We start from the raw sequence: 27,341 nt of genomic DNA, 5'->3' as shown, positions 1-27,341 counted from the left end.
AATTACATTTCTGGAAAATATTAGGTACTATATGCTCTTTTCATCATTAGTACATAATTCCAAAAACTTTTTAGTAGACGAACAATCCGAATCCATTATATCTGGTATCGCCATAAACAATATCACCTAAAATATAACGAACAAAAGCATAGCGTCAATGTTAATTGTCATTTATCACATATAACTTTAACTTTATGTAACTTTATTTGACGTTCATAAGTGCATTGTAATTGTGCCTACTTGAATAAACTATCTTTTATCTTATCTTATCTTAACAAGGTGTAGTGGAAAATACGAAACGTCAAACGTTTGTTACAAAAACTTTCATAGAGTTGAGTTTACAACTCGTGAACGTCCCTCGATTCGCAACAGATACGACCTTGAGACCGAACGTGGCCAATAAACAGACAACCGTCCTCGTACGTGTCATGTCGCACCGCTACAATAACGAAACATGAAAAATTTCCAGACGCCCACATCAGACTGATAAATGGCTTCCGAAAATCCAAAAGGAAGTTACAGCTTACTCGGGATTTGGTCTAGAACCTCTCACGTCCCATAACTGCTGCACTTCGCTTTATTACAATTACCATAAGCCTCAAAGTCCCGCACTCCACGCCCGATGGTAGCGACTTCATCATTTTGAACCTACCTCCGAGCGCGGTAAGACTGTTATTGCTTGGGTGAAATAGAAACCGCGTCTGGGGCGAAGTCTCTGCGTGAGCTCGCGCTACTTCGGTACTTGCTGCTGATGCTGTAAGACTCAGTTTGGCTCTTACTGAGCGCCCGTGCAAAAGTTATGCGTCGTTCGTGCCTCCGGAGCGGTCCACTCTTTACATTTATGTACATACGTGTACGATGTCGGGGCTATTTGGAATACTAATTGAGGATGTCTACGGACTACAACTGAATGCTATTTACTTTTGTCGATATAAAGTGTCTTGGTAACGTGTAAAGAGTTCCAATTAGATTGCGGTACAAATATCCTGAAAATTGAATTGTTCTTTTAGTTACGTTACCGTAAATGTTTAAGTCACGCTAAATCTTACAAGCATTCGTTTAATGTCTACCGGTTAACCCAGGAAGTAATTAACTAAACAAATGGTTTGATTGCCTTTGGTATCTGAGTAAATAGAACAACAACAACAACAAGTAGTAGAACATCTTTTATTAAGTTAGCAGTTCCTAGCTCTCATTTAAGCCAGACTTTTCAAATATATACTTACATCTATCTACAATTTTCACAAAGGTATCTGAAGGCTGGCAGCAAGGGAATATGAATAGGAAGGCAGCAAACCGCGAAACGATGATGAATCGAGCGCGAGAAAAGGGCCCGTCGGAGGGAAACACCGCTACCCGCAGCTACGAGCTAGAAAGAGACAGAAGATTGGGAAATTAGCGGATGCTCCCGTGAATTTGTGTAGGTTTTCAATGAACCTTCATGGTAGGTAAAATAGGAATAAAGCGGATCGGGCCTAATCCGCGCCCATTTATAACTTACAGGCCATTAATTTGAGTGATAATTCATGGATAGGGTAGCGATTGGCCGAAGATATTGGGTTCCGGAGCGGTGAACCTGTTTGTTTAATTAGATTAAATAATGATCTATTGGTAAACATCTATCACTGTGTTGGCATTTTGAAAACAAATAGAAATTTTTAAATCTGAATTACAAAAACAATATTTATTTCAGGAGAATTATGTTTTTATTTACAAAAGTGGATTGGAGCTCAATAACATTTCAAAATTATACTTTTAATTTTAAGCTCCTCTTTAATGGTTTGTGGTTTGCAGTGTCTGTCAGTATCCATACTATATATACATATTACCTCCTCCTCCTTGCGTCGTATTCCTAAATATTGAGGTTCGTGACCTCCCTTTTGCAACACTTTCTCTCTTACGATCTTTCTCCATTTGTTTCTGTCTTTGGCGGTGGGGAGAGCCATGTGAACTGTGGAGTCAAGAGCGGTGCGGATCTGGTCACACCAACGTATTGGACTGCGTCAATACGTTGGTCTGACCATGTACTTACGTAGTGATAGTTTGTCGAATCTGAAATCATTACGCTGCATGTTCATTTATTTGTATCATCCCTCATCATACTTGCTCAACGATACTTTTTGGGAACGCATAGTTACCTGCCTCGCCATACTTTTGTATATTTCATTAATTTCTTACCATGATAAGGCAGTGATAACACCGAAACTGATATGATTATGCTTCAACATGTGATTCAATATTATCACGAGGACACACCTTTACTCGTCGTTTAGTGCACGCAATAGTGTGCACGCACTAGCTGTATCATTTTGGTGTAAATTAAATAAATATTCTATGTGTAATATAATACACTTACACCTTAAGCTTTTAATACAGTACAATTTAAATTAATAACATACCTATGATGTGAACAATGAACTGATTGTGTCATTTTACAGTGTAGATAAATACGAGTACGAGTACTTGTACCTTGTATCTTGATATATACTGAAAAAAATACAAGACCCCAAACCAAGGCCACCTTTCCTTACCACGACAGAAAAGTAGCACCTTAAATCATGGTAATTAAGAACGAACAGAAACAAGCACCTTAACTGGAATTTCCCATACAAAATAGAAGACATGGCACAATTCTACCCATCATTGACCACACCATGAGTTAGACTATGTTGACATATCTACTAATTAAACAGGGAGCAAAGACACTCGTTCAATATGACGTCACATCCGGAGCACCTCGGACACCAAGACCGGAAGCGTGCACTCGACGTGACTCGCCCGTCTTCCTCTTATCAGTGATACCACATTAACCAGACGCGCGGTGGTGGGTCCGCTTATTAAAGCTTAGCACTTGCCTTTTCATTCTTAGCATTCTAATTGAACGAGAACTTTACCACCGCACGCTACTCTTACCGGATACTTGAATCCGGATAACTGTACATCGACAAACGCCAAACGAATAAAATAATGCATCGAGATGACAGATACTACGAAAATTCACGTGCCTCTTTCCATACATTATTTAGCGTTTTGGCGTTTTATATCTACGATGTCATCTTGACTAAGTTTTGCTAAATTTATCGAACCCTAAAAAATATATTAAATAAAAAATATACAAATGCCTATTATAAAAATATAATACCACTGAGAAATTGGGTCAATAGGCCTGTTAAAACCCTCTATTTTAATATATTCTTTTTTTTAATTAGTAATCTCTAAATTAAATAACATTCTAGTGCTGTTTAACCTTTCTCGACTCCCTGTTCTTCGGTAAATTAACGAATTATTTCAAGTGACTCCTTAAATAAACAAAATAATATTAGATATAATTTAATACGCTCAGACAAAGCAGAAACACAATATTTCTTCGACAACGAATGGTCGACGATTACTTATGTTTATTCGCCTGTAGAATAAAATGAGTGTTGAGGCCGTGAGACAAAAGATATGAATTAGTCGATATTTCATGGCGGATTTAGCACAATGCTCTCAGAAGACAACATAAGGATTACAGAAGCACTACTCAAATCGTCTGAGACTTTTGATTGATTTCTTATTCCATCCTCGAATCCGCCCTTGACTAGGTAAATACCTACAGAAATAAGTATTATTATTATTTTATCTTAAAAAAACAAAAATCAAAGTTTGCTTTTGTGTTAAGTTCTTAGTAGACAACTTTCAATAAACATCAATAAATTATTTTCAAAGACTTGACATGATCTAAATTAAAATCTGATAATACTGAACTAATATCGTGAAGGTAAACTTTTCCTTGTAACATTCCAACCCTACACATTCGAAATTTCAAAGAATATAAACAGAACATTCTGTATTTACAGTAAAGACAGATAGCCGGGGGTAAATACAGATAAGTATTGTAATTTATAACGGAAGACTAGCCGCCGGTAAACTGGACGTTTTTATGTCGCTACGAGATACCAAATGTACTATTATTATGTATATGCTATAAACAACTGCACTTAGATTCGATTAATTACTGGATGTGAATACTCTATAAAGGTATAACATTTTATACTTTCACATTTTGAACACAAATCGTAATTTTTAACAGCTCTCCCGCGGATTTATTTTGATTACTTACTGTCTTTCCACTGGTTTCGTTTGCGGATAACTGATATCCCAGCAAAATTTCGAAACAGTGATTTATGTAACTCCCAGAAATCATCTCTTTAATTACATACTTAAAGAAATATTAATGTAAAACTTTATTGGAGATTTTTGGATCACTAAAGATGGTTTTCATTTCCCCTAAAACTCTTTAAATAAAAATTTAAAGAGTGTACAAGATTCAACCTAGTAGGGTCAATTGGTAGGTGTCTCTAATTTTCGCAGCAAAGGTGGGGTTTTAGCTTAAATATGTATATAATAGTAAATATGTAACTTTATATACGTCGTAGATTTTTTTCCGGTTTGTCCATGATTGTCTCTACATTATTAATTTATAGGTTTATAAATATTATAATATATAATATACTGCCACTCTCCGCATTCCATGTCAACCGATAAAATTAAACTTAATACATAAGTGCAACAAAGTTCATGATAATACATTTTTAGATTTAGATAATAGCTGAATAAAGATTACGTTAATGCTCACCCAGTAGCATTATTTAATACGATGGCATTTACGTACTAGTTCAGATTCGTCACACTATCTTAATATTGGTAATGCTACATAAGCTTTGGGATTTGACGATAGCTTCCATAGGTATTCACACGGTTTTATCTTTCAGTTGAGACTGAGCTAAACTAACCAACGGCTGAGTAGTAGAAGGTAATACTTAGCTATTTAATTATTCGCTTTATAATTATAGCTATTTTGAATACTAGCTAACAGTTATTTTTTTTAACAAAGGGAGCATATTTGTTGTTTAGCCCTCGTGCCAACATTGAGACCCAGACATGCGAAAGATACCAAAATTGAAACAGAAGCGCAGCGAAAAAAGTGTAATCCTGAGCGGACCAAGGGTTTCATTCAAGGCACGAAAAGTGATTTTTTTTGCTGCTGTATGGAAACGCTTTTCACCACTTTAACACTAACTGTAAATAAAACTTTACAAATCGAATCCAAATATACGTTATTTAATTAATAGCAAAGTAGCAGGTTTTAAGCAAAATACAACAGCACAGGAGTATACCTACTTAAAATAGACATTATCTTTAATTTAAAAGTTATATTGGTTTTGTTTATTCTTATTTATTGTAGTATATTTTCATTAAAAAATTTACAACTTAAGCCAAGGATTGATTTTTATTACTCTTGTCGTCTTCCCTTCCTTATGTCGGACTTGAAGAATTAGGTATTCAACTCCAGTTTTACACCCTGTCATTACTATAATTAGACTATCTATTGATGTTATTTTGCTTCCAGTTACCGTGAACCCCGTAACGATATTCCAAACACTCAACTATGATCTATCTGAACTTTACTGTAACACGTAAGTACATGTGTGACTACTATTCAGAATTGGATAGTGACGATAGCAACGTATAAGAGTCAATGATTTAGCTGTACGTACACGGCGACGTTATAGATCATAAACAATTTCAAACTATACATACTAGAACAAATTAAATTATTTTCAGAAAATATTTTAATTTGTTATTATTTTGAGTAGGTAGTCACACTACTATATAAATTATAAACTGAAATAAATGTCATACCATACTGAACCATACTGTTCTACCTTAGAGGTGGCCAGGGGGCGCCATAAACCTTCAGTATGAAGTGCAGTATATACTTGGAAAAATTCGACCTATGCCGCTGTCCCCCGGTGGCCGAGAGGTAACAGGCACCTGCCGCGATAGCAGAGGACGCAGGTTCGATTCCAGCCTGGGGTACTAGAGGCTTGGGTCACTTTTTCTTAGTATATGACATTTATTTCAGTTTATAATTTCAAATTATGTTTAAGACATTCTTAGGCATGCACCGCATGCAGGGTATGCAAATTTACAGAATTATAAATTGCAATTTCAAGTTAAGTTTAACAGTTGAAATCCAATTCCAGCTAAATATTATAATAATTTTGTTGATTTGCCTGTTACCAAATCCTATGATTTTTCTTCCTTGAAATAACAATAAAAAATCAATTTTTATATGACCTCCACAAACTGCATAACCGCCAATTGGAAAAAATACTGGTATATGAATATACGAAGTAGGTACAATAATTGTTATATTAATATAAGACATAATGATAATAAAACACATTTTCACCTCAGCAGCTCGAACAAGGGTACTTTGCGACTTAAAAACAGTGAGCAAAATCGCATTTTGCTCACTGAGTGAGACAAAATGAGCAAAATGCGATTTTGCTCACTGTTTTTAAGTAGCAAAGTACCCTTGTTCGAGCTGCTGAGGTGAAAACTTAATTGTTGGTATATCTTAAGAAAACATGAGTGAATAGAGGTAAGATGATGAAGAAGGAATACATTTTTCGGGTTCTCTAATATGTTCTCACTGCTGAGGTGAAAAGTTTTGTGAACTACACCAGATCAAAGTTATTTACATCTCGTGCGCTTTTGAGTCCCTTACTACGCTCAAGATTCTAAATTAGATTCACTCGCTACGCTCGTGAATTTAGTATAGAATCTTTCGCTTGCACGGGACTCAAAATAAGCACTCGAAGAAATATCAAACTTTGATCTCTTGTTGTACAAATAACTACATATTACCTAATTATATATTGTAATTGTATTAATTTTTAATTTATTTGAATGAATTTATTTCAAATTGTATATTTAATCTGCATGCCACTGAAATGGTGAATTGTGCTGAGCCATGTTATTTTAAGTATATCACATTGTACCTGACCATGATTCTCGCAAATAAAAAACTTTGAACTATGAAATACTGTAAATGGCACCCGCAAGCTGCAAAACCCCTGTCGATAAAAATATTATTAGATGTATATACGAAGTACAATAATTACAAGACAGAGAAACGAAACTAATTTGATATCTAGAGCAAAATATTCGTAAATAATCAATTTTCCATTGTGTCATAGGTATTTGTTTACGCAATAAAAGGCATAAGCGCGTCATAAAGGTTATGGCTCGTCGTATAACGGCGGTGATACAGGTGTGACAGCTGTTACGTACAGTCGCGGACACAAGGCACAGCTTTAGGTTATATCAAAGCATTTCATCTAATGAAGAATATTGAAGTAACATTATCAGATAGGCATTAAAAATGTAAGTAGACATTTGCAATATTGTTGGTACCTACGGATATATGTGTTATTTTAAACGTCAAACTTCTATGAAATTGTGACGTATAAATAACACTTACACTGCGTGTGCTATCGAAATCGTTTCAGACTTTTCTTGGTCTATCTCTATTCATATTAACGAAGCGATACTGTTGTTAAAATCAGAACAGTTCTATGTATTTGAATAGCCCTAAATGTCAGTAATTGATACAATTAGTCGGACGCATATGGACTTTGTTAACTAAAAATAGTTTATGTACTTATTAAACATATTTTGTAATATTTTTTTATGACGGGGTAACTGTTATTCGCTTTTTACAGCCTTCTTATTTTTTACAAGCCCTTTTGTTTAGAAGTTCTGTGCTACGCCAGTTTTCGATATGCTGGTACCACAGTTCATCACTGTAAACCAGCCGAGAGGTTTACAACCGCAATAAAACAATGAACGTACGCTTATCACGTTATCTGGCCAAACACAATTTATTTGAACGCGCGCGCACTCACGTTTGTACCACCCGACGTTTGTGACGATAATGCTTAATTACACCTTCAATAACAACCCTTATTTGCTTAGTTTTTCTAGATTAATTATAAATAACCATCGTTGTCTGTACTCGTCTTCATTATTTACCTTTAATCATATTTATTTTTTGTTGCTATCACGAACATACTTGTTATAAATTCGTGATATTGTTAGCATTGTGTCGCAGTCACGTATGATTCACTTTGACGTCATTTAGTTTTAATAAATCACCTCAAAATCAGTTATAACGTAGAAGCCGTATTTTGATCTTTAGAAATCTTATCTTGATTTGACGTTTCTCGTTTACGTGCTTTATACAATGTGTAAACTCATTACTGCAAGTAATGACATTTTTTTTTTTAGATTTTAAGTTTCGAGTTTTACGAACGCGTTGACTATCTATCATCTATCCGCCAATGTTATCAACACAAGTCAATAATTATGAACAAATTATAAAATCGTACCTACTTATATTAGCTTAGATTAGATCCTAAGTTCAGGCAAGCAGAAGTCATATTAGACATTAATCGGAGTTTGTCACAATGCCGAATGTTTTTTTTTTACCTGACCATAAATTGGTTGTTTTTATTTACATACAACCGCATGTGGATTGGCATCGGTCACTTAGCTTACATTAAAATTAATACTTAAGTAGGTAAGTGTTTTTATTATACTTCAACTAAACTTTGTTATTAAGCAACGTTGAACTAATACTATGTAGTATATTACTGATTTTTCGTACCGCTTGTGAAATAAATGTGTATTAATAAAATATAAAAATATCGTGGGCGGCGTGGCGTCTACACGGAAAACCTGTACATAAATATTGACTACTGAGACATTTTAATTACGTTGTGGCATTTTGATTCACCTATTAAAAAACTCGTTACAATTGTTAATTTGTCGATTTTTTTCGTGTGTATTTGTTGGAAGTCGTCTTCGCGCTGATCCCATTGTTTTGAGCGGAGTCACGCCCCGCGCGATTGATAGCGCCGTTACAAAACAAATGCAGGAATGTTTCTTTTAATTAAAAGTATTCCGGTAATGTTAGTAAATAGTACAATATTTACCTGATTTTTATCTATAGGAGCCGGTGGCATACAATGGTTTTATTTTACAATCAAATATATGTTATGTAATACTTTTTATTTCAAAACGTTTCTAGACAAGGTTAAGGGTTTGAAGGTAAGTATGTTTTTACAGATCCATATTTGGACAAGAAAAAAAGATACAACGTGTATCATGTTTAACACATTATAAATAACCTGTGAGATTTTTCAATACTGAGTATAATATAAAATGTTATCCATTGCCGCTTAATCTTCACCCAAGTCTAACTTTACTGGGAGCAAGTACGCCGTGCATATAAGACATCTGAAATAGGCGTCCCTTGAAAAAGTTTCGTAGTAAAAGCATTGTTGTTCTTTGTCAAACAAGGGATGCACGTGCGTGTCTGAGATACGGAACAAACAGTACTAAATAACTCGAAAGATGGCTACTCAACGTAGTTTATCTCCTTGCGATCCTATAGTGGAACGTGGTACAAATGACTTGTATTCTCCACGAATAGATTCTTCATAGCTGCTGTACAGGGTCATAAATGGTATTCGGTAGATATGATATGACACATTTCTAAACAAACTAGGTACATTTAACCAGCATTCTGAAGTCAAACGGCCGGAAGCCCATGTGGCTCCCTACTTGTAAAGTCCAGCTAGATTATTGCATTACAAGAGCTAATTACAGTAATAAACTTACACTGTCCGTGTACTACAATAATTTTCGTATAATTTATTTAGCTTTCAATAGTTTCAATACCTTGACAGTCTTGACAGGCCAAATTGTTACACTGGACAGAAGCCATTTAACTTTAAAAACCTACGATACGTGTAAACATCTTAAAGTAATATTTAGTTTCCAACCTGAGATCTAAAGGCATCTTTGTGTCTACTTGTGGAAGGCACTTCTGTTTTAAGTATTCAGTGGCATACATATTGTAAATACAGAGTAAGAATTTTATACTTTTAAAAACTCTTGCATCCTATAGATTATGAAGGGTTAAATAACGAACTTTTGTTTTTTAACCCTAAAGTAGGTACTCATTAATTATGTACATATATTATACACGTGTGACTCTCATCTGGCGGACCTATAAATAAGGGCGCACGTACACGGGCGTCTCCGGTGACTAATTTGTTAACAAGTGTTCGGGGACACTTAATTGCCCGTAAGCGACGGGGCGTCATCGTCGCTCGGCGAATACATTATTTTGTCGAGATCTCCTCGTTAAATAATGAGAACGTTTAATTTACGACTCAAAGTATTTTTAAGTACCTACCTGCCACCCGTATAACACTTTTATTTTTATTTAATTGCTTATTTCTTTAAATTTATTAGAACATGCGTGTTTGTATTTTCTTAAATTGTATACTTACTAATATCATAGTACTATAACAACTTCTTCCGGGATGTCCCGGCGTCCAACCAAGGACATGATAGAGGACTTTCTCTAAACTCCTAAAATATCATCAAAAAGAACTATAACAATATAATATTTTAATATGTATTAGCAATAAAAAGACAAAGTAAGTATTAATATGGTAAATAAGACATTATTATGATAGCGGCACTTCAGAACACCAAAGCTATCAGTAAAGCACAAGTCATGTGCTCCAGCGCATACCTCCGCTGTGTAAAAGTATCTCGAGGAACACAAAAGTACAAGTTTAATACAATGTACTGGAAAATTATCGCTTTTTCAAGAGCAGACATTATTATCTGAAAGCGATAACAAATGAGGTTATTGAAGTTGGAAGTGTATTTCCAGAATTCTTATTTTTAGTTACGGATCACCAGGAATTAGGTTGACCTTAGGGCCACCCCACACTAGCGTCTTTATAGCGTCGGCGATGGAAAATGGCGTCGCTGACAACAGTATCGAACACAGTGATTACACTGTACACTTACAATTAGAAAAATTCACTGTGGTAGAGCACTTTACTAGTGATGCAGTAGTCGTGGGTTCAAGTCCCACCCAAAACAGTGATTTTTTCCACTTTTAATTTATTTCTTAGATTAAAACAAATGTTTTAATATTACAAAAGAAAACAAAACACTGACCAATTTAGAAGTTTATGGTTAAACACATTTTTTAACAAACAAATACGTCTTCGAGCGATACTATTTTTTTCCCCTTTATATACATTTCAGGCAGTATTAAATTTTTAAATTTTTGATGTGAATACTCATTGGGAAACTGACCGCGTTGATTGATGTTATTTAAAAACCTGCCCTGCCTGCTGTGTGTATTAACACAGTAGAAAAATAGAAGTCTTGTAACTAGAAGTCTATGTACTTACAACAAATACTTAAATTAAGCAATAATAACTCACTGGCTTACAGTGCGTAAGCCAGTTAGCGGTATTATTTTGGTCAGTGTACTCAGTTTTTAGACTCAGGGCCGGATCTAGGGTAGAGCGAGTGGAGCGGCCGCTCTAGGCGTCGGATGGCAAGGGGGGCGCCAAAATGGCAAATGAGAAGTTTTAAAAGACGCGAGTGTCGGGGTGGAAAATACGCTTGAAAACTTCAACGAAGGGCGCCAAAACCCGATTTCGCTCTACCCTGATCAAGGGCTCGGGCCGGCACTGCTTACACTACCTAATTAAATGACTCGAAGTCATGTCATGTCGATTGAGATTGTTTCTGTGTTGCAGTATGGGCGGAAACAGGCGAGTTTCGGGACAGCGGGCACTCGTCGCTTACGTCGGGCGGCTCGGGCGTTGAACAGTCGCTGTACGCGCCGCCACGCCCGCGCCGCGACCGCAAGCACAACGACGACAGTGAGTACACGTCTCTATACTGACCTGGCTGTAAGTTGTGACACGACTGATTAGTTTTCTGTATGTTGATGAAGACAAAGAAGGAGCCATGTCAAGGATCAAATTTCTAAAGACACACCCACGTGTGTTCTACTGAAGCGTCCACCCATCAAACAATTGCATAGTGACAATGAAACACTATTCTATGCTTTATAAACTTTCAAAAAACAAAATACACAACTACGTAAAAGTAAAGTGCGACAAGAAATTGTAGAAAATAAATGAGGGCGCCACTTCCTACGTAACTGTCACATTTTTTACGTAAAAGGCCTAAACATGGCAACAATTTAGTATGACACAGTTGCTGTTGTAGTCGCGTCGCCGCATTTGTCGTTTTAGTTAGCCTGAAAATTATAAGCTACAATCAACCTCTACTAACCTAAATTAATAATTCTGATATTTTTTCATCTTTCATGTAGTGCCAAAAAGATAGCATTAGGTAATTATTATTTATATTTAGGTAAAAAATAATATTGTAAATTACGAGGATTTTCCTAACAGGACTTTAACCTTCAATGCGAATGAATTTGTAACCTCACAGAATACAACAGCGTGGCAAATTATAACTCTTCATTAAAGCGGCCACACAAAGTGACAAACTTGATACTGAAAGCAAACTGAGCGAGCGCCGGGAAACCTATGGCAAATACCGTCGCGTTTATTCTAATGCCTTCACAAACATGCCGGCGAACGGCTTGCTCTAATTAATGCAATTTTTATGCTTTTTATTCTGTGGCATTTTACTGCTGATTGGGTTGACATTCACCTTGAACTTTAACGGAATTCTGCAATTTCGATATCAGAATTCTTTCAGAAAAAAAATTCATGATTATAGTCAGATTTCCGGGCCATACTATTCGATTAACCTAAGTAGGTTTATGTTTTGGATCAATCGTTCAAATCGTTTCAAAGTACATCATGCGGTGTATGAATGCTATTTTGACACATAATCATCTTGATAGAAATCAAGATTAAGTGATGATTGATAAAAAGAAATTATCATACTACCTGATCACATATAGTAATAAAGTTTGTCGTTAAACCCCGGTATCTTGCGTGTTCGATAACTTTTACAACAATAAGTGTCACCAGAAACAGACACTTATTATATAACTACCTATCTATTACTTGGTACATTAAAGATGTTATCAAATAGAGTGATCGTTGAAGTGGCCGTGTACCGATATCGGTAACACATGTTCGTGCGATATTTACACGTCCATATCGCGTCGGTACAACGCAAAGGTTGCGCGCGGTGATGGATCGGTCGGCGACTCACAAAGCGTATCGCCGATAGCCGCTATCGCAACCTCTATCGACCTTATCGCCAGTTCCACCGGTAGCGCTCCGCCTAAACCTGAGACCGTAATCCCACCTTGTTCATTATACGCCAATGAGATTGCCAAACCGTACAGATTGATGGTTTTAATAAAGTTGTCGAAATTAACGCGATACGCGCGCGATAATCCTCCGCAAACGTTTTGATTGGAAGCGTCGGTGTTATTAGAAATTCGAGTTAGATATCTATTTGACGTTTGCATAATCGAGTTTATAATACAAACGTGGGTTTAAAACTAAAATAAACTAAGTCCATAAAATAGATGTAGATGTAATAGACGTGTTTTAAGTATTAGCTAGGTACACGTGCTTATTGGATAAGTTTAATAGGTATACTTAGTATTATTAAAACGGATATATCTCAATGTGCTGTAATTACTACGATTTAATTTTAGATTGTCACCATCAGATTTAAAATTATAATTTGTAGACACTTTGAAGGATATCGTTAATCAAAATAAGGCGCATGCGAACATGCTTACATCTACTAGCGGCCGGCCTCGATTTCTAAATGAACTATTTATTGAGTCTTCAATCAAGATAAGTAGGTACAATAAATTTGTAACCCTTAAGCCGATAAGCTGTAATAAATAATAGATAATAATAATATATGAATATAAATTCTAGATTACAATATAATTGTAGCAGTGGGTTTTCCAACTGTTGATTTATATTGTAATCTAGAATCATACTGCAACTAAGGGACAATTCAGTGTGAAAACCTACCAATACAATTTTAATTTATATATGCTCTATAAAACCATACGATTAAAAAGTTTTTATTTCTGAGTACAACTGGCACATCGCCGTGCGGCCGTGCTTGACGGCAACAAGAGCATCGAACATCCCACACCCCACGGCGGTGGGATGCGCATGCGCTACAACGCCTACAACTACCACAAAAATACGGATAGATACCGCCGCTTATACCCCCTAGACTAGAAAGAGGGGTATCGAAACTATCGAATGAAACTCAAGAAGTTGTTTCTGTAGGTACTTCTTTTTTTTTCGTTGTGTGTTGTGTGATCTATATTTTTCATTTTTATTCTCACCACTAATTATAGTACGATTTCGAAAGTAACTGTACCGGAATGCATATCTCCCCTTTCGACGGGGAGTGATAGGTTATTACATCAATTCGAGATACGAGCCCGATGGCAATCAGTCCGCGCATATGGGTTTAGGCTGGATCCCAGTGTCAATGTGATAAGCCAGCTGTATGTACGTACTTGTAATTATAGAGGTGCTGCGATGTGTGTTGATAAGTGTGCGTTGCGTCCATGGATGATTGCCATCGGTTTACAAAGTGACAACTAAACTGCTGCACTCGAAAAAAACTCTGATTACCTAATTATTTTCCTGGTTACTGTAAAATTGGGGTACTTATCTAGGTAGATCGGTGGGTAGGTCATTTCGAAAAACTTGAAATTTATACACAAAATAAATAAGTACTCTATTTCTGATTAATAATTAGCTAATCGCGCCGTAACCCTTGGTTTTCTTACGAATAAATAATAATTTCAATATCAATAAAATTCATGAAGCACTTGCATAGCATAAGTAATGGATTTATTGCATAAATAAAGCAAATGCTGTGCATGGAGCTTGAATTTACCGATGATTTTCCTGATCGTTGATACTTAAGTTATTTTTTATTCTGATATTTATATTCCGTGGGAGCGGACGAGTTAGTAGTTCATATAGGGGTTGAACATACTTTTAGGATTATATCAAGTAGTACCACCCGAAGCTAAACATTTATTTTTCTATTAATTTGTACGCATTTTAATCGAACATCCAAATTTAAGTTAAAAGGTCCTAAAAATGCAATTTGCCCAACCTAATCTCAAAAGGGCAAAGCTACAGTTATTCATTTTAATAAAACGATAAAACATTACTAGTAATGCAAAGACATTCATGGACAAATACCTTTATAAGATTTAACGGATTTGATCAAAATCAAGCCTTTTTTAGCCGGTCAAGCAAATCTTGTCAGTAGAAAAAGGCGCGAAAGTCAAATTTTCTATGGGACGATATCCCTTCGCGCCTACATTTTTCAAATTTGCCGCCTTTTTCTACTGACAAGATCTGCTTGACCAAGTAAAGTTATTACAACGGGTATTTTAAATTGGTATAGGACACTATAGGAAATTTATAAAACGAGCAACAGAGAAATTAACTAAGTATAGTAGCCATAAGCCAAGTTATTGTTTCATTCAAATTTTTGTCGGTTATGTTAGTGCTTATATGAAACTGCAATAAATAAAGCCTGTTGAAATATAAATGATATAAATACCTACATAATAATAATGTGATGCACTTTTTGATCGCAGACTCGCGGCAGCTCACAGAAGCGACTATCAAAACGGAGTCGACGACCCCGGGCGGCGACGACGGCCTGGACGACAAGGGCGACAAGAAGAACAAGCGGCAGCGGCGCCAGCGCACCCACTTCACCAGCCAGCAGCTGCAGGAGCTCGAGGCCACGTTCGCGAGGAACCGGTACCCCGACATGTCCACCAGGGAAGAGATCGCCATGTGGACCAACCTCACGGAGGCGAGAGTTAGGGTGAGTCGACTGTTTTGGTCTTTAGGCGCTTACCACACTGGATACGATTCGTACGTCGCTCCGATGTTTGAGCGAGACAACGCTGCACGTAGTTATTGTTGCGACATCCCGTCAGCGTAAAGCAAATTTTGTCTATAAGTGACAACTTTCGACACGGTAACAAATACAAAATCGATGTTGAAAAAGTTGTAATAGTGACAAGGTATAATATATGTTTGAGGACTTTGAACGCAGTTAATAATCAGGTATTAGGTAAATATTGTTGTAATGGTGGTTAACATCCGAACGAGAAAAAGTAACTAATGTATCATTCACGTTAAATTAAAACAAAAACTCTAAATAATATGCTCATCCCTAAGCCTTCGTCAGTTACTATCTTAATTGATTATACCTATATACAATTTATAACAGCTATTATAAAATTTGGAAAGTTATTAGGGGTAAATAACTACATAGGTTACATGGTTGAGTAACACAACCATTTAATTATAAGTACTGAAAGGGTAATGTGGAGTAATTTATAGATCGGATCACCGTAACTGTCCATATAGCCAACATTAATGAGTAATCTTAAATATAGAAGTGACTTTTTGTCCCAGTACAGAGGTGTAGTGCGCGCGAGTGTTTAGACTAATCGGCGCATCCGTTGCTCGGTATTTTTGTGCCTCCGACGGAACATGGAATCCCTTAATCCCTGAGCATTTGAACCGTCTATTTCGGTCTTCTCATAATCCCCGGCTTAAGACTGATCGCACCCACACTCACTGTCAATAGTTCCGAAGGCCTGTTACAGATTCTGCGGTTAGGACTGTTCTATTTACAATGTTTTCTGGGATTCACGGAATACTTGACGGTTTCCTCGGTATGTCGACATCCAGCGCGACTTAATCCTAAAACGCTTGCTTTCGGTGAATTGCTACACGGGAAAAGATCGTAAAACAAAAGACGGACGACGAAAACACTATCTGGACCATATTTGTTACGAAAAACATTAATGAATTACTGGCTTAACGTGTTGGCAGATGAGGATTTCACAGGCCAGGGCCATAAAATCAAGTTTCAATGAATCTAAATAAAATAGAGGCATATAATGTCACAGAAAACTTTTACCTTTTTTTTAATTTTCTCAACGAAATAATTGCTTTGCAATTAATCGTCGTTTTCCTGTCAAACATGTATAAAACGTAACATACTATTTAAGTCCAAGAGTCCTTCGCCAAATGGTGTAAATCGATACTTTCCAGTCCAGACTTACACTTCAAGTAGATATTAATTTCGATTGCAATCGACCGCGTGTGTTCTTCAAAACATTGCGATCGGAATGTATGCAGGGCTGTCAGAACATTTGAAATAATATCATGAATGGAATTTCATACTACATATATATATTTTATACCAAAGTGATGAATCGTGTAGGCAATAAATGGGCGGAAATGTCTTGAATATTACTCATGAATCTCATATAATAGTGTTGTTTACACGAAGTAAAAATAGCCTCGTTCATCTCGGCTGTTGAACTTATTGTACTGCTAAAAATTAGTTATAATATAATCTATTTTATAAAATTAGTAATAGTACATTATTGTCGAGGATCGGAAGTAGCTACTTGCAGGCTGAGGATTCGTTTTAAACGGACGACCTTGGGTGTCCGTTTAATTGAATCCGAAGCCAGCAAGTAGCCTTCCAGCCGAGTCATATATAGTGCTTTTCTCAAAAATGGTGCAAGAAATAGAAATATTTTACAGAAGCAACGTTCAAATTTTCACAGAAAAAGGTGAAACCATTAAAAAGATTTGCTTGCCGCCTTTAAAAAAAAAAGAAGTGTATTTTTCTGCTGAAAATACGCCAACCTATTTGAGACACCTAAATAGTCGCGGTACCAACATTAAGCCTGTAACAGACTATCGCACCGCACCGCGACCTTGGAGCGTCGCACCCGTAAGTGAGAGCGAGAAAGAGATATCAGGGCTATAACCGCGAAAATAGAAGTTCGCAAATTGTAGGCATCTTTCTCTGTCGTTCTAATTACGCCTTCATTGGAGCGAAAGAGAAAGATCCCCGCAATTTGCGAATTTCGGTTTTTGCGGTAGGCCCCCTGTTTCTCGCTCACTTATGAGTGCGACGCTCCAAGGTCGCGGTGCGGTGCGATAGTCTGTTACAGGCTTTATAATAATAAGTGCTGATCATCTGTTTGGCTGTTTAAAGGGACCTATGCCTTCATTTGATATGGCCATTTAAAGTTTTAAAAAGTTTGGAACTCGTTAAATAATGGAATTTGTATGCGACATTGCAGTCCCGAAATCGAGACTGCAATGTTTTTAACTTTTTAATTTTTTGAATGACCATAAACAACGCACTTCGCGACCTATTTTTTAACCGGCAACGTCGACTTTGCCGTCCATTTTTGAGAAAAAATTATAATACTAGTCCTACTACGCAAAGTATTCTCACTTCCTAATATAAGCGATGTTTGACAAGGTGCACCACATATCAAATGAAATTATCAGAATTTTGATCAATCCAGCCCAACCCATTCTCGTTCATTCCGCTCTTTGGAATGTAACGCATAATTTTGAGTACAGTCAGTAACCAAATAATTTAAAAAAATCAACTAAATAATATTTGGCAATAAAATTAAAAATAAATGGATAGTTTTTTTGACAACCCTAATCGCTGGCGGGCTTAGCGCTGCTCGCCCAATAAATCGTGCGCTCGCGCCGACAAATCGACCGACATTATTTTTGTTCTCATTAGGGTCATTGCCTGCTTATGACTCAATTAGCCGTAAAATATGAATTAACTAAACGCTTGCTGTAAAACGGTTGGATTCAAATTGGGTGTGAACATGATTTTATGATCAGTATGGGAATAAACTAACTGGGAGGTCGTGATAATATTACATGAGTATATTTTTAAACTAAAGCGCGCGAAACCTATTTAGCTAGCAGTAATAGCAAATTTTCAATATTGGCAGCGATTGGGCAGGTTTTTAAATAACATCAATCAACGCGGTCAGTTTCCCAATGAGTATTCGCATCAAAAATTTAAAAATTTAATACTGCCTGAAATGTTTATAAAGGGGAAAAAAAAATAGTATCGCTCGAAGACGTATTTGTTTGTTAAAAAATGTGTTTAACCATAAACATCTAAATTGGTCAGTGTTTTGTTTTCTTTTGTAATATTAAAACATTTGTTTTAATCTAAGAAATAAATTAAAAGTGGAAAAAATCACTGTTTTGGGTGGGACTTGAACCCACGACTACTGCATCACTAGTAAAGTACTCTACCACAGTGAATTTTTCTAATTGTAAGCATCATTTGCAGACGTTTCTGCTTAATACAAAATTAATTTAATTAATTAATTAGTTTAATTTTTATTATATTAAACACATTTGTAATGGTAAAAAAATACACACACACTATATATTGTAAAATTTTGTAAAAATAAATTATTTAAACATGGATGTTTAACATATAAAAGAAAATGTAAATAAATATATCTCTTAGATTTGTCATAAAATCCGAAAGACTCTATTACTAAAAAGCTCAGTCCGTGCTTTTTTTTAGTAACATTTACACACACTTTATGTCCTCCATCCTTGTTAGTTTTCGAGGAATTCGCAATGGGCGTCCTCGGCAATCGGCCGTGAAACAGTTCGCGACGTCTCATCTGAGCGACACATTTCATCTGGGCGACACGACTCATTGAACCACGCTATTGACGTCTGGGAAGGGAATTAACCCATCGATCTGCCGTGAGCATTGAACATAGTTTCGATATTTATTAATATAATATTGCAGTTAGGAATACCAACTGAAGAAACTGAATTTTTTTATGCATTGTATAAGAGCTTATCATTATTTTAGATACAACTGTATTTTTTTTGTTACGTACTCTAGACAGCACCCGTAATCTTGTGATATTTAAAAGCCATTTTACACACATGTTATATTAAGCTATGATTAATCAGAACGAGTAATACGAGTATATTAGAATTGTTACGCCCATTAGTAACAATCTGTGAAGTTCAAATAACCACGTTACATTTTCAGTTGAGTTAAAAACCTATATGTATATTTTACTTCTAATAGTCGTCCAGTGAATTTTATTCTAAGTTTTAGATTTTAACACGTTGTAGCAAGGCTGATTTAATTAATATAGGTACATACTACCTACTCGTACCAGTTTGCAATCAAAATCCATACCATTCATCCATTTGGTAGATGTACCCAAAAAGAATAACTGCTAAACTGTTTGCATACAACGCAGACAGCGTTAAAACGAAAAAAATTAAACGTGAAACCCTGAAACGTTTTCAGGTAAAATAAATAATGCTTCGTGCCACACCGGCTGTCAGCGGCATTGCACACGGCTTTTATCTATAAACGAGTTCACAAGTGTGTAACAGTATAAGGACTCGCGTTTTGTACGAACGTGGGTTAGCTGTTTAACTAACGTGGGGCTAACGAGACACCTTCATAACTCTAAATATACTGTCACTGACTTGCCAATATTAAGTTACTTTGACGACGCAAAATTGGATTGTTTTATATGTATGAGTACAATGATCCTGATATTTTTGAGGCTAACCACAAATACAGAAGAAATAGTTTCATGTTTTTGACCCATACTTCATTCGACGTGAACAAGTAAATACATAAGTAACATAATTTATTTTTGATGTTGTATGTTATCTAGTTGAATGACCGGTTTGACTAACGGAAACTGAATTCAATTACTTTCAATACTAAGTGACCTAAGCACTCCGTCGTCAAATGCAATACAGTGTTTGGTAGTTACTCTCTCAATGATCTACACAGTGTTTTATACCTATTTCAAAACAAAAAAAAATATTAGCTAGTCAAATTTATACCGACTCATATTATGAATAAAGTTGATTTTGTTTCTGTTTGCAAATTCAACGAAACAAAATAAATGCGACGCTGTTCCAGTTGAAAATTATTTAAATTTCATCAAACTGAATAAGTACTACTTGCACAGGACCATGAGCCTTAGGAGGATATTCCGTTCCGTACCAAATGACAACATGACATTGTTGCATGTTCAGTAGCATCGAGAGTTGGTCCGCTGGTGCTGCCAAGTGTGCGCCACGTCGTAAGCCAGTGGCCGTGACAGGGCTGCAGCGCCGCGGGGTGCATTTAATATCTACACCGTAGGGTTGTCGCTAATCCAGTCCGAACATAAATCACACTATTTTCCGGTTCGGGCGTGGCCACACATCAAAGATTTTGAGAGGAGTTAACTGGAATATCAGTTTTGAGGTAGACTAGGGCAACGGTAACAAGTGAAAGATTCTGTTCCTGAAGTAGGTATTGCAGTAAGTTATTAAAACTCTTTTGTTGACAGATGGTTTTCATCCATTAATTGTTTGCCTCAATACTAGTTCAAGTTCATGTTTAAAACACACCACTCAATCGTATGATGCCTGTTATATTAATTGATATTAGGATATGACAACAAAGTAAAAGCTTAAACTCAATCCGTAAATAGTAGACTATAAATATAACATTATTATAATTGATAATATTATAATTAAATGTAAGTATTATTTTATAATCGCAATCTGTAGGTAAATGTGTTGTAAGGTGTTTGTAATTTTCGTTCTATTTTTCTTTACTCAGTATGTAACTTTTTGTTACATAAATACGTGATTCAATATCCCTAATGCTTATAAAGTTTACGAACAATTCGGACTCGGAAGCCAAAACTTGACCGTAAATTTACGACTGACTTCTTTATTACAATGAGACAACCCTATATTGGGCGAGCATCAATTCCAAGTTTATATCCTCTATCCATTTATATGAGCGCGTGTTTATTTGACTTTGGAATAGTGATTTATCCTGTGCTATTATTGTGAGATGAAGTTTATATTCTACACCATAAGGTTGATTATTGTTTGATTCAGAACAGAGGGTAAGCGTTCTGTTAGAGCGTTATTTGATTGATGACACTAATAAAACTGTGATTCCAGTTTAATTTAAAATTTAAGGCAATTTGGTCGCAGTCTGACCGTGTAATGACTATAGAAGCAAATTCATCAGGCCATGGTTAATCTGCGGACGTTGATTTGACAAGATTTTCTATTTAGATGGACAATTCATCATCATTTAGAAAAACGTTGCCAAAGATTGTTCTTGCCGGAGGGGAGTTTTTGTTGATCCCCCAGCATGACTTAGACCACATAATACCTACTAAGAATGAGTTGTTCAAAATATTATTACAGGGCAGTTAAAATTTGTGATTTCAAAACATAGGTAATAATCACAATAAAATATTTAAAGATTAACCCGGCTGTCCAGTCGGGTTTCGTAAGTATTCGATTATTTCGTAAGTAGTCGATTAAAAATGACGGCCTGGGCGTCATAAAAAGGACTCGATTGATACCAAGTTAATCACATTACCTTAGTAGTTTAGACTCTTATGAGGAAGTACCTACACGTAAATAGTATACAGACAGACATTTGACTGCTAAAATCGTAACACCTCTAATAGCCGGATAAAAAATGATTTAATAGATTAAATAATAGTTTAATAAATATTTGAGATGATTCGATGAAATAAGTTTTTTTTGCTCCTATGTTTTTTTTTCTTTAATAAAATCATCATAAATACCTTAGCAAATCAGCGTAGTGAATAAATGTCGTAGGTACAAGAAACATTAATATCGATTTCGGAAGCATTAAAAATTGTCCCTCCTTGCGGCCGGGTAGGGTACGGTCACCAACGTGCAATAATATATTTAAAGGATTAGCAGGGACGCAATATTGCGACCCTCTGCCCTGCCTCCGCCTATTCAAATAATGGAAATTATTTCCACATATGTGCACCTAAATAAATATCATTCTGTTGTCATTATTGAGCACCCCAAAGTTCCTGTGGAGTTATTCTCACCCGTTTGTTCGCGGTTTCAATGGGAAACGGCGCGGTTTGTGTGAATTGGTAATTAATGTGCTATTGTAGGTTATCCTTTCCCATCTTGTATTGATTTAATATATTCGATAAGGCTCTTGTTTTTAGTCTATTTATTGGTTTGGTTGATAGCAAATGATAAGAAATATTCTTCTTTCGCTGATACTATTTGAGTTGACTCAGCAATGGGAACCACGAATAAGTTTTCCACTTTTTTCGGTCTGCGGCAGTGTGTACCTACGCCTTCCTCGACTTTTTACCAGTGGTGTTGCGGTGATTATTATTGGTGTATGGACGTTGAACAGGCAAAATAATGCCAATCTCAGATTTCACACACAATCATAATGATTTTGTTTGTATTTACATCTTTTACTAGTCTACTCGTACTCACCGTAAACCAGATCGCATGCTCCCCTAGGGTTCGGGCCCCACTTTGACGAACAACGGATTAAGGACTAGGCACTTTGTAATTAAACCGTGCGGAATGCGAATACTAAATGCATTAACATTATTATTATTATTATAACGGTTTGCAGCAGGTCAATTACTAATGACCAAACCAAGTTAAAATGGTAGACATACACTAGCCACTATTAGCCAAATTTTATCATACTATTTTCAACAAAATAAAAATTATATGCGGCATTCGGCTATAGTACTTAAGGGTCTACAATTATGCATTTTCTATTACATCATTATTACGGAAATCAATATAATATTAATCCACCCGTTATTTAGGCAAAGCAGTTTTTATAACCGTGGTAGATAATTATGTATTACGTTACGTTACGTACGGTATTACGATTTTATTTAAATATATCTACTAGATTATATATAAGATCAGGTAAATCATGAACAAAACTATATATATCAAATCTATAAAAGGCCCGTGCGGCATAGTGATATAGGGTTGATATATAAATAATAGATTAAATATCACATTGGATCTTACGTGGGAAGATCTTTTAAGAATAACAGCATATAAATTCTGAGTTACCTACCACACATGCGTTCATGCGAATTTGTGAAATTTATGTTTTGAAAAACAAACGATTGTATATGGGGTGGAAACGAGCGTTCATGTTCACTTAACCGAGGAGGAGGGTATTATTTACCGTTTCGGCTGGGTGCGCCCGCCACTGAGTGAGACAAATACCTCTGGCGGGACGATATTTATTGCTCGAGCTTGGATTGCGCGATTTATCGGCGAGGAACCGATCGATAGCTGGGCGTGAGCGAGTAATCGCCACTTACGGCGACTTATCACCTCGCCCGTCGCTGCACTGTATCGCCGTCCTGACAACCCTGACAGATGTGCAGCCGAAGTTAAGGCCTCGGTGCCCATCCATCTCAGTCCTTCCCGAATTGCATTCCTACATGCTATCAGTGTCGCGCGGTGAGCTAGCAATAGTAAGGCGGTGATATTTCACCGCCCTATGTGTTTAACTTTTAACGGAATACAATGCTGCAAATTTATTAGATTGCTAGAGCTATAGGAGATCTGCAAATCGGCTCTGTCCAATTGCTTAATTCTATACGAGACCTATTTGCTTTTTTGGATCATTTATATTAGGAGACAGATGACAAAATAAAAGTAAAATCTTGATAGAAATATTGAGGTACAAGTTTCTGTAGTAGAGATATGTAGTAAGATTTCAGCAGTTTTTGTTATTGTGTAGCAATGAATAATAGCGGGCCGTCGGCGTTGACGGAAGGCCCATAAATCAGCAGCTATCTTCAAAGTGGCCGCGCATCGATCCTGCCCGTCTGACGCGTACTTTAATCTTATACATATATTACCTCAACTAATGTTCCGGAATACAAATATTCCAACTAGAATATAAGTATCTATTTATTTTTACTTGTATACTTTGTAATCTAAAAGCTCATTGCAGGAGACACCTAGCTACAGTTGCTCCTAAGCCGCAGATTTTATGGTGCATAGGTATAATCTAAATAAAGAGTACTAATGTGCCGTATCATCTGTTAGTCCTCTAATTTAAAAATACAAATCTTAGGACATCTGAAAAGAAAGCCAAGCTTCCGGCGCTTCGTTTTCTATAGAAAGCACCACGTGATCACCGATCACACGTCATAGAAAATGGCATGTCGGTCGCCTCGGCTTGGACACGGCCCGGTCTAAAGTAAGTCATCCTTTAAACGTAAATGAAGCTACAGGAATCTAGGAATTACCTGAGGGATGCGTTGCAGCCAGGCTTCCTTTTCGCGGGCCGGGTTGTATGGAATTCGGCATTTTTCGCGGGCAAAATTGACAGGTTCGCGGGCTGAATCCAGCCGTGGTTTGGAGACAGCTGTTTTAAACAACGCTGTGTATCATTTAAGATGAAATCAGCAACCATCAAGTTTGCGACCCACCTATCGTTATGTATCTTAGTCAGATCGTATAATCCGCCGTATTACATTACGGCTAGCCGTTTTCAAAAACAGGGGCGTTTTGAAATGCGGCGGTTCGACGATTAGCCGGATTGTCATTGCGATACGTTCTTCAATACGGCGGCCTACGTTTAGCCGCATCGTACTTACTACTATTTAGATTGTAGAATGACCAGTTCTTTCGGTCGCCTACGTAACCGGAGTTTGACAATGTTTGCAATTTAATTTATTTTTACCATGGTCCCACCGCACTACCTGTGTTTCTTTTCCAAAACATCACAACTTAAATAGACGGGCTCCCATTTCTGGGCGGTTTGCCCTTCGGGCATATGAAGCTACCTAACGAACCTAACCTACTTACCTACCTACGCTTTTTTCCCCAAAGTGTAATGTTTTCACGGACGTCTCACTAAATCAATAGGTAGGTAGGTTAGGTTCGTTAGGTAGCTTTAGATGCCCGAAGGGCAAACCGCTCAGAAATAGCTAGCCGTAATGTAATACGGCGGATTATACGATCCGACTGCGACATATCGATGACTGATGTAGGTGATAGGTAAAGGAACCGTAAAGCATCCGAAATTGGTAAAGTAGGTAGTACTTATATCATTAACATGAATAAAACTTTGAATGTTAATCTTACTTACAAACAAACCTACAAAATAAACCTAGCGAGCATAATGTTATGAAATTCATAGTTAAACCTTAAACCGCATTCGAACAATAGGTACGAAGTTTTAAATCAGAATCAGGATGCGCGCGGCGTTGCGTAGCTATTAACTTTGCTCATTACAAAGTTGACGTCGCGTTATTCCGCGATTCCGGCCACGTCCTAACCGCCGTTCTAATTGCGGCCGGAATGAAGACGGACGAGCGGGGCGATCGGACGCGACGCGGGTGCGATAAATGAGCCCCGCGATCGATGTTGTTTAGGTTGTACTCAGCCCGAGGTATAAGATTAATTATTGGGCTCTGTTATTGTTTGACCGGATTTTTACTCTTTATGTTCCTAATTATCTGTGGTAACTGGAGAGTCTGTGATACTGATGAATGAAGGAAACTTTCCAAAATTGCGAAATGTTTCGTAAATTTAACGTAGGAAAAATTCGGAAAATTTCTTACATTTTTGTATGAGAAGTAAAACTTTCCAATTTTAAATTTAATTTCCATATTTCCTAGTGAAAGTTTCATGAAATTTCCGAGAATTTATAGAATTTTACGGAAACTTTCCGCAACTTGCACATCTGTAGACTCTTTGATAATCAATGACTGGCCAGTTTTATACTATCCAAACTAAACTAGCGATAATTATACTGTAAATACTGAGTATAAATATTTATTTATACCTATATAGGTATAACAGTAAATTACACATTTATGTAAATCTAAATCATAGAATACACGAACTCTAAAATGTTTCATGTTGTTCCCAGGTATGGTTTAAAAATCGAAGAGCGAAATGGCGAAAGCGGGAGCGCAATGCCATGAACGCGGCTGCGGCTGCCGCCGCTGACTTCAAAAACGGTTTCACCACGCAGTTCAATGGACTCATGCAGCCCTTCCCTGACACCGACATCTACTCTTCATACCCCTACAACAATTGGGCCGCCAAAGTCCCAAGTCCGCTAGGGACGAAAAGCTTTCCATGGCCCGTAAATCCTCTGGGTTCCGTCGTTCCGGCGAGCCATCACCAAGGCTCCGTCAACTGCTTCAACACGGCTACGTCGATGGGCGCCGTCGGCGGCAGCAGCATGGCGGTAGCGGGCTCGGCCGGCGTCGGTGCCGGCGTCGCGCCTTGCCCGTATACCGCTCCCCCCAACCCGTACACGATGTACCGGACGGAGCCGTGTCCGGCGATGTCGTCGTCGATAGCACAGCTGCGGCTGAAAGCGAAGCAGCACTCTACAGGGTTCGGCGGCGGCTACGGGACAGTGTCGCCGGTGTCGCGGGCCGGCTCGGCGCCGCTGTCGGCGTGCCAGTACGCGGCGGGCGGGGTGGGCGTGAGCGACCGCGTGCTCTGAGACGAGGCGCGCGGCCGCGACGACGCGCGTTCGCCGCTGCTGACCGCCGCGCGCGCCTCCTAGTCGCCGCCCGCGCCCGACGCCTCCACCCCTCATGGACTTTATAGGCATCTGTGGGACTGGTTCGATTGATTCTGTGCACGAAATAAACGTAGCGTTTATACTGTGAGCGTTCATATGTGGAGCAATTACAACATATAAAAGCAACAAGCGTTTCAAAACTGGAAAATAAAGTACCTACCTACTTACCCAAAAAAAAAATATTTACAACACATGTATAAGGTCAATAATTACTCCCCGTTTACATTCGTAAAATGATGTATAATTAGAAAGGAATTTTTATCATTTAACAGTGCAACCATTAGTATTTACGTAGTTTGTCGTAGTTAGATGAAAACTCACCTAACTCCGGCAGATTAGCATGAGCGTTTCGTTCGCATTGGAAGTTGTATTAA

At 37.2% G+C, this 27,341-nt stretch overlaps 1 protein-coding gene across 1 annotated transcript in view; it reads left to right on the top strand.

Moving 5' to 3' along the window:
- The window catches only part of LOC134649386 (pituitary homeobox homolog Ptx1), a 47,365-nt gene extending 20,248 nt beyond the window's left edge, over positions 1–27,117 (top strand). The window contains exons 3-5 of the mRNA XM_063504128.1: positions 11,469–11,594; positions 15,305–15,540; positions 26,299–27,117. Of these exons, the coding sequence (XP_063360198.1) occupies positions 11,469–11,594; positions 15,305–15,540; positions 26,299–26,886 (950 nt within the window). The 3' untranslated portion in view covers positions 26,887–27,117. The remainder of the gene's footprint in view (positions 1–11,468; positions 11,595–15,304; positions 15,541–26,298) is intronic.
- The last annotated feature ends 224 nt before the right edge of the window (positions 27,118–27,341 follow it).

The sequence above is a fragment of the Cydia amplana genome, chromosome 1, assembly GCF_948474715.1.
Source record: "Cydia amplana chromosome 1, ilCydAmpl1.1, whole genome shotgun sequence".
In the NCBI taxonomy this organism is placed as follows: Eukaryota; Metazoa; Arthropoda; class Insecta; order Lepidoptera; family Tortricidae; genus Cydia; species Cydia amplana.
This window is presented reverse-complemented; position numbering and strand designations above follow the sequence as displayed.